This window comes from Embiotoca jacksoni, unplaced genomic scaffold (genome assembly GCF_022577435.1).
Source record: "Embiotoca jacksoni isolate LCO1_2020_lvr unplaced genomic scaffold, fEmbJac1.0.p SCAF_13, whole genome shotgun sequence".
Taxonomy (NCBI): domain Eukaryota; kingdom Metazoa; phylum Chordata; class Actinopteri; family Embiotocidae; genus Embiotoca; species Embiotoca jacksoni.
In genome coordinates this window covers 13,092,939-13,106,317 of record NW_027185263.1, presented here as the reverse complement: position 1 = coordinate 13,106,317, position 13,379 = coordinate 13,092,939, and the positions used below count along the sequence as shown (strand labels likewise).

Sequence of the window (13,379 nt, the reverse complement as noted above, 5' to 3'; positions counted from 1 at the left end):
AAACTGCTTGGCTTGATATAACAAGATGTAAGTGAGAAAATGTTTTTCATTATAATTTGGCTGAAGCAAACCTTTAAACATACCATGAACAAGCACGTCTAAAATCTCTCGTACTCTCTCACTAGAAGGAAATCACAATCATTTGGAAAATATTTTGATTTGCGGAAATTCTGCATGTCATTTCTTTGTCGTTTGTAAAGTGAAATACAACCTCTAAGACACACAACATTTGAGCGTTGTGTGGAATCCAGCAGAATCTCCTCTGACTTCTTGAACCTCCGCCAACATGTTCAGTAAAAATTCTTAGTATTCCTACAACTGTCAGCGCGTTCGTTGATTTGTGAAAGAAGAACTACTCTGAGAATCGTCAACCTGTAAGTTGATTTATTACAACAATTGGAGAGTCAAAAGTCATCCTGTACAGGGAAACCTCTCAGTTCGTGAGCAGCACACAGTTAAGCTTGCTGAACATTGATCCAGAGAAGAGTACCTATCTTACTGTTATACAGAGTTTTATATGAAAATGTGCTGTTAACTGTTGGTCCAAAAAAACTGTTGGAAAGGGGCACAGGCTAGTCCCAGCCTCTCGGCACACGATCTCAGCCATTCCTGTGAGACAGCACTCTAGGTGGGAGGAAACCTGCCTCGTTTGTTGTGCACTTGTTTTTCTGGCCTTGGTGTCATGTAACTGAACATTATTCTAACTGACAATCGCCATATCTTTGTTATCATGTGCGTGTATGCGTCCTTCCTGATGACTCAGATCTGTGGGTATGGTGACCTGTTCCTCTTTATCAATAACATGTACACACACTAACATTGCAGGCAGTAATACAGCTGATGCACACAGTCCCTCATTCTGATCCTTTATGATGTATAAACCTGAAGTTGCACAGTAGTATAAGAGCAAAAGAAACAGTATATTTTATACAGTCTAACACAACACATGAAAACAAAACGGAAATCATCAAGGTGATGAATGACATGTTAACATACAGACAGGTAGAAAGAGGGCTCATTTTGACATTGACAATGTGAAAAGGGGGAAATCCATCAAACCTGAGATTGTCCCATATGTCGTGTGGACCACACAGCAGAACAGTATAAAAATGAAAAGTGCAAGCAGTGATCAGCGGTCCCTCGCACGCTGCACGACGTGCAGCACCCGAAGGTCCGCGTATTCCCCTTTGTAGTTCACATTTTTTTCAAGCATTCAAGCAAAATGCACATTATCTCCAGAAATAAAACGGGCTTACTGAAAAGCTTGACTTCAGTCTTTTGAATAATAATAATAATCGCTTGATAACAATAGGGCTTTCGCACCATCGGTGCTCGGGCCCTAATTTCAATTTTGTTCATTTTGTGTGCTTTGTTTGGATCAACTTCTGTGTTTTTAATGTATTTTATCACAATTTTATTTGTCCTAAAAGTGTGTGTTTTATGGGCTTCACCTGGCTAAAAGACAAATGTAACCTTGGAGACAATAAAGTTAACAGTTACTGACAACTTTACAGCCTTGTTTTTCTGTGGCCACTTTGAATTGACTATTCTGCACTGAAATTTATTTTTATGTAGGGCCAGTTGATATGGGGAAAGTCATATACCACAATATTTTTGACTTCATACCTCAACTTGATATAGCAACAATATTGTTGGGGTGATAATCAACACTTCCACAAAATACTTTCACAAAGAGATTTTTGATAAATAATCATAAATAATATGGTTGAAATGAGTAAGTGGGTAAAGACAAGTAATAAAGGAGCTGAAAGTAAGTTCAGACAATGACATCATTTTACTGTATTGCAGCCTTTAAAACCAGGAAAAGAAAGGAAGCCACATCACAGTATGATGTCAAAATCAAAAACAATATCTAGGTTCTATAATATCCATCTATTTCCCTGATCTATTTTAATATTAGTTGTAAAAACTGGTCTTGCAAACTGGATATCATGTTCATATCAATCATAACTGATTGTTGTTGTTTTGGGTTTTGTACCCTCATGGTTGAAATGCACTTATTGTAAATCGCTTTGGATAAAAGCGTCAGCTAAATGAAATATAATGCAATGTAATGTAATATCATGAGAATCCATCCTGGGAGATCTACACCAGTCTAAAAACACAATAACTGATAATAATTTAAGTTTGTGTGTATCAGACTTTATGGGAATTTGCTTTATTCCCTAACCTGCGTGTGCTGCATCTGCATTACATAAATTAATGTAGATATGTGACCATAAAACAACCCTGAACACCTGGCAGTTAAGTTTATGTAAAAGCCAAAATATGATTTGTGATATTTAAGGCGCTCAGAGTTATTTAATGTACATAGCACTGAAGTGATAAACTGCACAGCCAGAGTATTGAATGTTCAACTAATGCAGTGATGGCAAAGGACCAACTTTAAACTCACAGACTTGCAGGGAAACATCCAGACATGCAAGAAGGGTCAAACAGGGAGTAAAAGTTGTCTGAGGTTACATTAAAGGCAGATTACGTTTTTATGCATCATCTGATAGTATCTGCGCTATACCTTCTCCACTGCAACACTGCACACAATTTTGAAGGCACATAACTTGTCCTCCTCCTCTGTTGCCTGATGTTTCCCTCATTGAATTTAGACAACTTTTAGACAAATGTGGACTGTAAAAAATATTTGTAGTGATACTTTAATACCCTGATTACAGCAACACTGTTTTGCATCGAGGATTAACCAAATATCAAAATAACAGGCCTATATGTAAAAATCGTGTTTTTTCCCGAGTGTTCGTGAACGCATCTTCGCCCCAATCAGGTTTGTGCCGGAAATGACGTCCCTTGTTGTCTTCGGGCTTCCGTTCATCGTGTGGTAGCAGCTTCGTAAGTGTTGTTACTTTAAAATTCATATCTGAAATGCCATAAATTCGGGTTCGATTTTAATAGTTTTACTTTCTGTAACATTTTGTGTTGAACTTTGATGGCATACAGATGACTTAAGAGATGAAAGAGCATCATTTTCTTCCTCGGCGGCGTTTTTAAATCAGGTTATCCCGGCGAGCAATTCATTAGCTGCAGTGGCTAGCTGGTTTAGCGTGTGTATTTTACTCACGAACTGGCCAGAAAACAAGTTTCCTGATAATTTTCCTCTTCTGTTTTGACATGATCATCCAAAAGTCGTATTGATAGATGTCATATGTTTCTTAGCATGTTACTGAACTGTCTGTTAATCTGTTTAAAGATAAAGTGAAGCCTTAAACTTTTTCCTTTTAATGTAAATTAAAAGGAATATCTCACTTTTAACATTGGTCCTGGTCCAGATTATTATTATTTTTTTTTAAATCAAATTGTCCCTTTAATTTAATAATTTTCTCACCTGTGTGATTGTTCTCAGATCTTATATGTACCGCTTTTTTCTTTTCTTTTTTTTTTTTAGTAATGGTCTTCTGTCACTCATGTTTTTTTTTTTCCTCCTTTCACTTCTTGCCCCAGCAGGGCCATCAAAGATGACTACAGCTGCAAGACCAACATTTGAGCCGGCAAGAGGAGGGAGGGGTAAAGGAGAAGGTGATTTGAGCGCCCTGTCCAAGCAGTACTCCAGTCGAGATCTTCCAGGTCACACAAAGATCAAGTACAGGTCAGAAGATCAAGCTGTTCCCACTGCATCCATTAACCTGTCACTATAAAGGTGGATATATGCAAAACACACACACACAAAAAAAGTTCTGTATATGTTTTCATATCCTCAGGCAACCTACGCAGGATGCCCCCGAGGAGGTGCGCGCCCGTGACTTTCGCAGGGAGCTGGAGGAGAGGGAGCGTGTAGCTGCACGTGAAAAGACCCGGGAGAGGGGACCAAGGGGTCAGTCCTTCTTCAGATAACACATTTCACCTTTATGTAAAATGTCTTTCAGTTCATATTTCTGTCCAGCTCCTTCATTTTTTTGTTTCTCATGTTTGTAGCCACTAATTGCATTGTATGGTCTTTAATTTTCCAGAGCACACCACGTCATCATCTTCATCATCATCATCATCTTCAAAGAGGCCCAGGCTGGATCAGATCCCGGCAGCCAACCTTGATGCTGATGACCCCCTTACTGATGTAAGTGCTCGCGCTGTATGATTTGGTTTGATGATTAGTCCCTCTTAACAATTAAGCTTTTTTTTAATGTTTGTTTGTTTATAGGATGATGAGGACGAGGACTCCGAGGAAGATAGTGATGACGACGACACTGCAGCTCTTCTGGCCGAACTTGAGAAGATCAAGAAAGAGCGGGCTGAAGAGCAGGAGCGCAAGGTGAAATTTTCAGACTGATTTGTTTGCAAGAACTGACAGCGCAGTCGGCAATTAGGATGGTTTACAGTTGAGTGGAAGCAAATGTTACCGCTTTGTGTTGAATGAATTTCGTGTCTCCGTCTTAGGAGCGAGAGCAGAAGGCAGAGGAGGAGAGGATTCGGATGGAGAACATCTTGAGTGGCAATCCACTCATTAATCTGGCAGGGCAGCAGCAACAAATGAGCCAGACTCAGAACACTTTCAGGGTCAAGAGAAGGTACCTCGCGTACACACAAATACACCTGCACAATATGAGTGTCATATTTGAGGGGGAAAAACGTTATTCTCTCACTGCTAATCAGTTAATTTATTAATATCCTCCTAGGTGGGACGATGATGTTGTGTTCAAGAACTGCGCCAAAGGAGTGGACGACGCTCGTAAGGAGAAACGTTTTGTCAACGACACACTGCGCTCTGAGTTCCACAAGAAGTTTATGGAGAAATATGTGAAGTAACGAACGTATTGTGTGTTCATTTGTTTTGCTATTGATATTTTTTAATCGAATGCCTTTGGTCTCCTCCTCGTTGCTCTCTGTCCAAACAATGGTCAATGACATTCAAATACATTCTGCATTCATTAGTATCTGTACAGTCAACAGGTACAATGCTGTATATAAATGAGTTGGCGAGTCACACACTTTAAATAAAGATTGTTTAAAGTTGAGTGAAATTTTTTTCAAATGTGATGCAGCTTTTTTTTTTCTAGTTTTTTTTTTTTTTTTTTTTAAATAAACAATGACTTGGCTCACAGGAATTTCTCTGGGAAATGGATTTCATGAATGTTCACACTTATAAGGACCTTTGACAATATAAATAATTGAACAAGTGATAGACTATTAATCATGAATTTACTAATAAATTAGTTTTCATCTGGAAAATAATTCTTCCTCAATATTGGAATTATATTTCATTTTGCAATTTTAAATAGTAGTGTTGTCTTGCGCAGCAGTTTAATACAAGTGTTTTTCTTAAATGTTATCTGAGCTGAGTTTCAAATTTTAAGAAAATCTCAAAACTTCATACAATCCTGCCGAGTTAGCTATATTATAGGACAATTGGCCTCATTCTCTAACAGTATGTACATTTGACATGCATATCTATGATTCATTAATATCTTCTTTCCTGAATGTGTTCTTACTCTACCAACAAATTTAGGATGACCTCAGACCATGTGTACGAACAAATGATGACTGGCTGTCTTAAAAAATGTAAACACACACTGTTTAGTGAATTAATACTGCATTGATTAAATAAATAAACGACAATATTGAAAACAATGAATTTACTAATGTATTGACCAAATGTATTAAATAGGCTAACCGATCAATTATATATGCATAATATAAAAATGATGTGAGGTATACATGTTTACGTGTAAGTTTAACTACAAAGCAGTGGGGTCTTTTTTTTTTAATTTTTTTTAATTTATTCTAGAAACAAGTAGATAAATAGACCTAAAACAGTTACAAATGCGGCATTTATTGCACTTCATTGGATGGGTTAATAAGGAAAATCTGTTTTTAAAATTAGTGTGATGCTTTCATTAAGATAATCAGTAAGTAATTATAATTTAGTTATTCTCGACTTTCTGGTGTGTAGCAAGCTAAGATTTTTTTTCGTTTTGGTTGTTTGGTACGGAAAACTATTTCTGGAATTAAAATTTGGACAAATTAAAATAAAGAAACCGATATGTACGAAGAGCAGTGAAGCAGCATGCGAACATGCGTCACCCCGCACGCACAGCCGCCAGGGGGCGCTAGCTCCAACAATCGCCTCCTTGTGACGGGGATTTGGGAGGCTTCTGGGAAAAGATGGCAGCTTCCTTTTGTTTGTGTGGATTTGCTGGGCTCCGAGTGGGGGTTTAAAGGCGTTTTTCGGTGGATACCCGGACTTCTGTCGCACACTAGGGGGGTTCACAGCGCCGGTTTATCCAGAGTCTTGAACCGGAGAGGTCATGGAGAAGAGCAGCAGCACCGACAGCCTGGGCTCCAAGCGCTCCTCCTCCCGGCAGCCAAGTGTTGATTCATTGTCCAGGTATCTGAAACTACCACAACACAACGCTTTCGCAGCTAAATAAAAGCTTTAGAGGTTAATTATTAGGGTTTTATCATCTAAGATAATGTGTCTTACTTTTTGTAACCTTTCAGAAGTGACTGTTAAGACCCCGGTCATGTAATCCGGGTCACAAACTGGGACGAGACGACCAATAACGTCAGCAGTAAATTAGGGCACAGCTGTGACGGTTTATCAATTAATATCCGGTTTTAATAGATTATTCGAATAATCACATACGTTTTGATGTGATCCAGTCAAGTTACCGGAGCCTTCACTGATGACATATGCGTATTTGTTGCATTGATTGTCATACTTATCGTTTTTGATTAAATTTGCATCCTCCGCCCCAGGATGTTGCATTCAAATGAATTGTTTTATCCAAAACTTGAAGATGTAAGAAAGTTGTACAGCAGAAGAATACTTTTGAGAAGCTGGAACTAGACACAACCTGTCTTTTTCTTTTTGTTTTGCATCATAAATGATCTAAACAACATTATGGATAGGAACCCACAGGACAGAGAAGATATAAAGTTGATGTGATGCAGTGCTGGTATACAAATGCCATAGTGAAAGAGAAAGGAGATGAGCTCAATGCATCATTGAAGGTCTCCACCAGCCGAGGCCTTGAACAGCCCAGACTAAAAGCTTTGTCAAATAGGAATTCAGTTATCACAAGTGGAGGGAAGTAATTGTTTTTCTTTCCTCATTTTGTCGTCGTATTATCTTTTACCAGCACGTCCACCTCTCGCTCGGACCGGTCTGCCCAGACCAAACCGCCATCTACCATGTCCTCTGACTCCGTGTCAACCTCTGCAGAGTTTTCCCCAGAGCTCAGGGTCAGTAGGCTCCACATAGCTCGATCCTATTCTTCTATTGTGTTCAAATAATTTGTGATAATAGCTGAAGCATGACCCTCCTCCTTCTCTGCGTTCCTCAGGTCAAGCCCAAAGCCACTGTCAAGGTAGAACATTTCATGAATGATACTTCAGATCAAGAGACTTTTCTGACTTAAAGTCATAATTTGTATGTGATGTTTGCAGAAGGTGCTGAGAGACTCGGACAAAGAAGAACCACAGTTACTTCCAAATGAAACCGTGCAAGACTTGGGCAAGTTTTCTCTGCAATCACAACCATTAGTAATACATACGTTGTTCCTGGCTAAATCAACATTATTATTTTTTAATTGATTTTGTAGCCCAAGATGTCACCTACTTCTGTCCTTTCACTGGAGCGCTGAGGGGAACAGTGACTATTACCAACTACAGGCTTTTCTTCAAATGCATGGACAGGGTATGTTTGGACAACTTTTAACAACCACAGTAAGCAGTTCAAGGAATCGTTCTGTTTTGGCTGATGGGTCATTTGGTCTTTAGGAGCCAGCTTTTGTGCTCGACTTGCCCCTCGGGGTGGTGAGTCGTGTGGAAAAGATCGGGAGCGCTTCGAGCCGCGGTGATGTGTCCTACGGGCTGGTTTGCAAGGTGAGTGCGCTGTGGGAATTTTGTAGAATAACTGCACCTGATGATATTTACAGGTTACAGATGCAGAATACTGTATGAACAAGACTGTCCCAGTCAGAGGTCATTCAGAAACAGTGAACCTCTGAGAAGCTCTGTTTCCACAACAGCATACAAGGCCATAACGGCTATGAAACCATATTTACATGCAGTTGTTGACCTCCGAGTTTGACCGTGACCTGCTGCTCTGCCTCTATGCAGGATATGCGTAATCTACGCTTCGCACACAAACAGATGGAGGACACACTCAGGAAGTCCATCTTCGAAGTCCTGATGAAATTTGCGTTTCCTGTTTCCAACGGGCTGGTGAGTGACTGTCAGCCTCAATGTTGCTGACGCTGCAGCTCTGCACAGACTACAGACTGATAAATCTGTCCCTTCTAACACTCTCCACAGCAAATCTTTGCCTTTGAATATGGACAAGTGTTTCCTGAAAATGGATGGAAGGTGTATGACCCTGTGTCCGAGTACAAAAGACAGGTATGACACCGGAGAATGCTTTGTTATATTTTAAAGGAAGCGTCTTACAGTGGGTGCTGGTGTGTTTCTTTTTTTGTTGTTGTTGTTGTTCAAGGGTATACCCAATGAAAGCTGGAGAATAACAAAAGTAAACGATCACTACGAGCTGTGCGACACCTACCCGTCAACTCTGGCCGTACCTGTCAACATACCTGACGAAGAGCTGAAGAGAGTCGCAGGATTCCGAGCGAAGGGAAGGATACCTGTGAGTGGCTGCTCCTCAGTATGGATGTTTCTATCCTCTCGTGCCGCAAGCTTTGCAGGAGCACGTCCGTGCTAATATTTGGTTGCTTGTAGGTGTTGTCATGGATCCATCCAGAGAGCCAGGCGACAGTCACCCGCTGCAGTCAGCCGATGGTCGGGGTAAACGGGAAGCGCAGCAAAGAGGATGAGAAATACCTCCAGGCGATCATGGATGCCAACGCTCAGTCCCATAAACTCTTCATTTTTGATGCCAGGCCCAGTGTCAACGCTGCTGCCAACAAGGTCTCTAAGTCTCATTTTAAAAACACAATATTTAATATAGCTGCAAGTGGCATTGATCAGGGTCCAAGCAGCCTTGTAGATGTTGTTGCAAAAAATTCAGAAACCTCCACTCCAGTTTACGAAACCTCCACTGGGATTCAAACCCCTCATCCAAAGGGTTGAGACACCAGCAACAAGGCAAAGTTGTCAATGCAATATATTGAGAAAAGTTACTGTACCAAATAAACTTTCTACATGGTTTTTGATATCAGAACCCAATTGCAAACTTGACGGTTACAGCGCCACCTATGGGTGCAGTACCTCATGTTTTATAGTCTGAGTAGTGCAGGGTGTTTCCAACCTGCCAGCCAATTCTGGTGATTCTTGGCCTCACGGTTTTTGCTGCACAATAATAATTGAAAAACAAAATGGGACTTCTACAACTTTGCTGCCTGGAGCTCTAATTAAAAGGAAAAGCGTTGTATTTTAATGTCGTCTGTCTTCTGTCCACGGAGGTCAAAGGTTACTGTCAGTTGTTGTACAACATACCTTTTGTTGATCTTTGCTCAGTGGATCTCCATAACCAACCTGCCCTCTGCTTGTTTTCTACAGATGAAAGGAGGTGGATATGAAAGTGAGGATGCGTATCAAAACGCTGAGCTGGTGTTCTTGGACATTCACAACATCCACGTCATGAGAGAGTCTCTCCGCAAGCTGAAGGACGTGGTCTACCCAAATATCGAAGACTCCCACTGGCTCTCCAATCTGGAGTCCACTCACTGGCTCGAGCACATCAAGGTGAGCATAACGATTGAAGTAAAAACATGGAAGATGAGCTGATACCGTGCTCTTCTTCACCGTGCTTATGTTTGTGTATCCGTGTTCGTGTGTGCAGTTGATCCTGGCCGGAGCGCTGAGGATCGCAGACAAAGTGGAGTCGGGGAAAACGTCGGTGGTGGTGCACTGCAGCGACGGCTGGGACCGCACGGCGCAGCTCACCTCCTTGTCCATGCTCATGCTGGACGGCTACTACCGCACCATCCGTGGCTTCGAAGTGCTGCTCGAGAAAGAGTGGCTGAGTTTCGGTCACCGCTTCCAGCTGGTAAACAAATCAGCTTGTACTTTTGTCATTATGGAAATCTCAGCGTAGTCACGTGGCATTCAAAGCTCCAGATGCACAACTGATTTCTCCTTCTTTGGTTTGTGCCAGCGTATCGGTCACGGCGATAAAAACCACACGGACGCAGACCGTTCACCTGTTTTCATTCAGTTCATCGACTGCGTCTGGCAGTTGACTCGCCAGGTAAGTAACACGTTTCGAACTAAGGTGCTGGATGTGAAAAAAAAAAAGATATTTTAAGGATATTAATGAATCTGTTTTTATACAAGTTTCCTGCAGCCTTCGAGTTCAATGAATACTTCCTGGTCACCATCCTGGATCACCTGTACAGCTGCTTGTTTGGGACGTTCTTGTATAACAGCGAACAGCAAAGGTTGAAGGAAGTAAGGACATCTTTGTTTCTCTCAAAAATGTATGATTTGGGGAATTTCTTGAGGCACAAATAGTGCAAAGAATCAAAGTCTGTCACCAGTTCGGAGGTTGGTTGCATGGTCAGCGACGGTGACGTCCACACCTTCTATTTTACAGGAGATTCCCAAGAGGACAGTCTCGCTATGGTCCTACATTAACAGCCAGTTGGAGGAGTTCACCAATCCTTTGTATGTGAACTACTCCAACCATGTGCTGTTCCCGGTAGTCAGCCTGCGCCACCTGGAGCTTTGGGTTGGCTACTACATCCGCTGGAACCCTCGCATGAGACCTCAGGTATGTCGTGAAGCCTGGTTACTTCAGTACGCTGTTAAAAATCCAGTAAACAGCACTTCATTATACGTATTCCAATGTTTTCCTTCTGCCAGGAACCCGTTCATCAGCGCTACAAGGAGCTGTTGGCAAAGCGCGCCGAGCTGCAGAAAAGAGTGGACGAGCTGCAGCGAGAGGTAACGAACCGCTCGGCCTCCTCTTCCTCCGAGCGGGCGGGCTCGCCCACGCGCTCCATCACCCCGGTGCAGACCTTCGTTTGACACAAACCTGCCGCCTTGTAACGGCCACAGAAGCGGAAGCCGTGTGAAGGTGCCGCACTGTCGCAATAAGTAGCCCACACTTTGGTGCCATGAAGGACCTGTGTACAAAGCTGCCTGTTTGAGTGACACACACACACAGACACACAGCGTTCACACACTACCACCAAAAGTTTGAATAGACAGATTCCTATAGTTGCATCTCTCACAGGGCACGTAGAGTCTGCACTTGACTACAGCCATGTTGAACTGTTACTCCAGGTCTGAGAAGACATGTCACCAGAATAGCGAGAACGGTTTTAGCATACCTACAATCAGTGTTTCTTCAAGTACACTAAATATTACTCGGGTTAAATCTTTATGCCTTACACACTTCATAGGAACACGCATTCCTTGCTCTTCATTTCAAAAGCACTACAGCAGAAGCAATTGAGAAGATGTTCAGTGCAAAGATTATTTTTGCTCATGAACGAAAACTTGTACTAAAACCAACTAAACAGCTCGGGAGTTGTTTGATATTCATTTAGAAATGCAGCTGAAGGTCTGTAACATTAGCTTCTTCTAATATTAAACAAATAGTCAAAGAGTACATTTAAAAAAAAGGTGTCTTCACAAATCAGCTCCTTTTAGATGGTTGTGACCAAATATCTTTTTTGAAGGAATACTTTTAAGTGTCATGGATGACATTCCTTTCACTGAGTGAGTTTAAGTTTCATTTTTCAAACTAGTTAACAGTATTTATTATCTCGTAGTTCAGACTTGTATTTATAAGTCACAAACCTTCTATCTCACTTTAGAAGTTGATTTGAAATCGCTCCATACAATATGAATAACTTGCAAAAAATATGCAATGTTCATTTAGTCCCAGTAATCATTTATGTGTAAATGTTTCTCGCAGATGCTCTTCAAAGCCAGAATCAGCCATTATCAGTTTTATAGGCAGCAGGATGTGTAACACCACGACTAATTTACTTTGGTTGTTTGCTTTTTTTAGTTTGATTATCTGTGCCTTGTTCTGAATGACTGGGAGACTAACAGAAGAAGAGTGGGCACAGTTTGTAATTGCGTTTAACAGTAAATACAGTGTTTTAGCCTTATAGCCTTTCCACTGCGTATGTGAATACTTGCAATAAACACGCGACTCGGCCTCAATTCATTCAGTACGATTTGTTACGTTAGCATGATGTGATCACGACACCCTTCGGTCCGTTTCTGGGGTTTAGCTGTCATTGTTTCAATTTAATCGCTGAACCCTAATTACACGTAGAACAACAATTTGTCTTTCTAGCATTAAATATCTCTGATCATGCTTTCACCATAAAACAAAAGATAAAGAGTGCCTTTTATTATAAATTAAGAAAGATCAAGTCCTAAATTAGTGTGACTGTGGGGCAGTCTAGACTTTGATCTGAAAACATAAACACAACCATATTCTTAAGCTTTAAGACATCCTGAAGTAATTAACAGACATGTTATTCCTTATGACCTTTCTATTTATTCATGCATCTACATCTGTATTCACATCTGTGTTGCCACCGATACTGAATTACTCTCCCTTTAAGAGGATTGGAGGGTGAAATCATGGCTGCAGTGCTGTTTGCTTTTCATGACTTTAAAACTTGAATTTAGACAGGGATTTACTGCAGGCAGCAGCAATGTCACACTGTACTGTCAAATATCAAACTGTGCTAAAACATAATAAAAGTGCTGATACTATGTAGGAAACTCTTTGTTACCTTTTGGGGTCTTTTTTTTTATTATGTCTGCAAAAAAGAAAAGGAAACAATATTTGCAGCATTGATAACGTTGTTTGTGTTTTGTCGACTAACAAGCGGTTAACTCAAAGGAGTCACACAAAGATGTGATAAAGGAGCAGAAGTATTCAGAGCCTTAAGAGAAAGTACTAATTCAGCAGTATGAAATACTCCATTACAAGTGAAACAAATCCTACTTAAGTAGAAGGACATGAATGTTAGCAGAATGTAGTTAAAGTGCAGTTGCTTCCATTATAGTTGTGATTTCCCATTGTCCCTAGATAGTCCCTATTATCAGTTACTTTTTTTTAGTATCGCAGTGAGCTGCAGTCTCCTCCGAAACTCCCGACAAACAGGGTCCCGGGACAAAACACCACAACACAGTTAACTACACTGTCTCCTCTGCAAACTGAGGATGGGTTGCATCCTTTTATACACAGTCTATGGTTACATCATAACAATGTATCCACATATCTGGACAACTTGAGAATTTGCAGATTTTAATGGGGATGGTGTGACATTAATGACTCAATATTTACAATCAAATAAAAAAAAAAAATTAAACTCAATAAACACGAGTTCATTCGTCACTTTGGTGATGAAACTAGTTAAAGACTGCACGTTTATAAAGTGATTATACGTGATGTGGAAACGTGTTGAATTAAATCCTGACACGTG

General features: G+C 40.8%; 2 protein-coding genes across 3 annotated transcripts; both read left to right on the top strand.

The window, feature by feature from the left end:
• The first annotated feature begins 2,826 nt into the window (after positions 1-2,826).
• cwc15 (CWC15 spliceosome associated protein homolog) lies at positions 2,827-5,589 on the top strand. Of its 2 annotated transcripts, none has more exons than XM_069146678.1 (7): positions 2,827-2,862; positions 3,475-3,616; positions 3,729-3,841; positions 3,978-4,081; positions 4,166-4,276; positions 4,402-4,532; positions 4,641-5,589. In XM_069146678.1, exons 2-7 carry the CDS (start codon positions 3,486-3,488, stop codon positions 4,768-4,770), a joined length of 720 nt encoding a protein of 239 aa, XP_069002779.1. In that variant the 5' UTR covers positions 2,827-2,862; positions 3,475-3,485; the 3' UTR covers positions 4,771-5,589. The 2 variants fall into 2 exon arrangements, with proteins under 2 accessions (XP_069002779.1, XP_069002780.1); XM_069146679.1 differs by having other exon boundaries at positions 2,835-2,862; positions 3,472-3,616.
• A 511-nt stretch (positions 5,590-6,100) lies between these two features.
• On the top strand, positions 6,101-12,672 carry mtmr2 (myotubularin related protein 2). The gene is made up of 16 exons (XM_069146677.1): positions 6,101-6,349; positions 7,104-7,206; positions 7,308-7,331; positions 7,411-7,477; positions 7,566-7,660; positions 7,744-7,848; positions 8,086-8,190; positions 8,281-8,364; positions 8,459-8,608; positions 8,701-8,889; positions 9,481-9,666; positions 9,764-9,970; positions 10,079-10,171; positions 10,258-10,371; positions 10,517-10,693; positions 10,786-12,672. Exons 1-16 carry the CDS (start codon positions 6,270-6,272, stop codon positions 10,948-10,950), a joined length of 1,944 nt encoding a protein of 647 aa, XP_069002778.1. The 5' UTR covers positions 6,101-6,269; the 3' UTR covers positions 10,951-12,672.
• Positions 12,673-13,379: the final 707 nt, after the last annotated feature.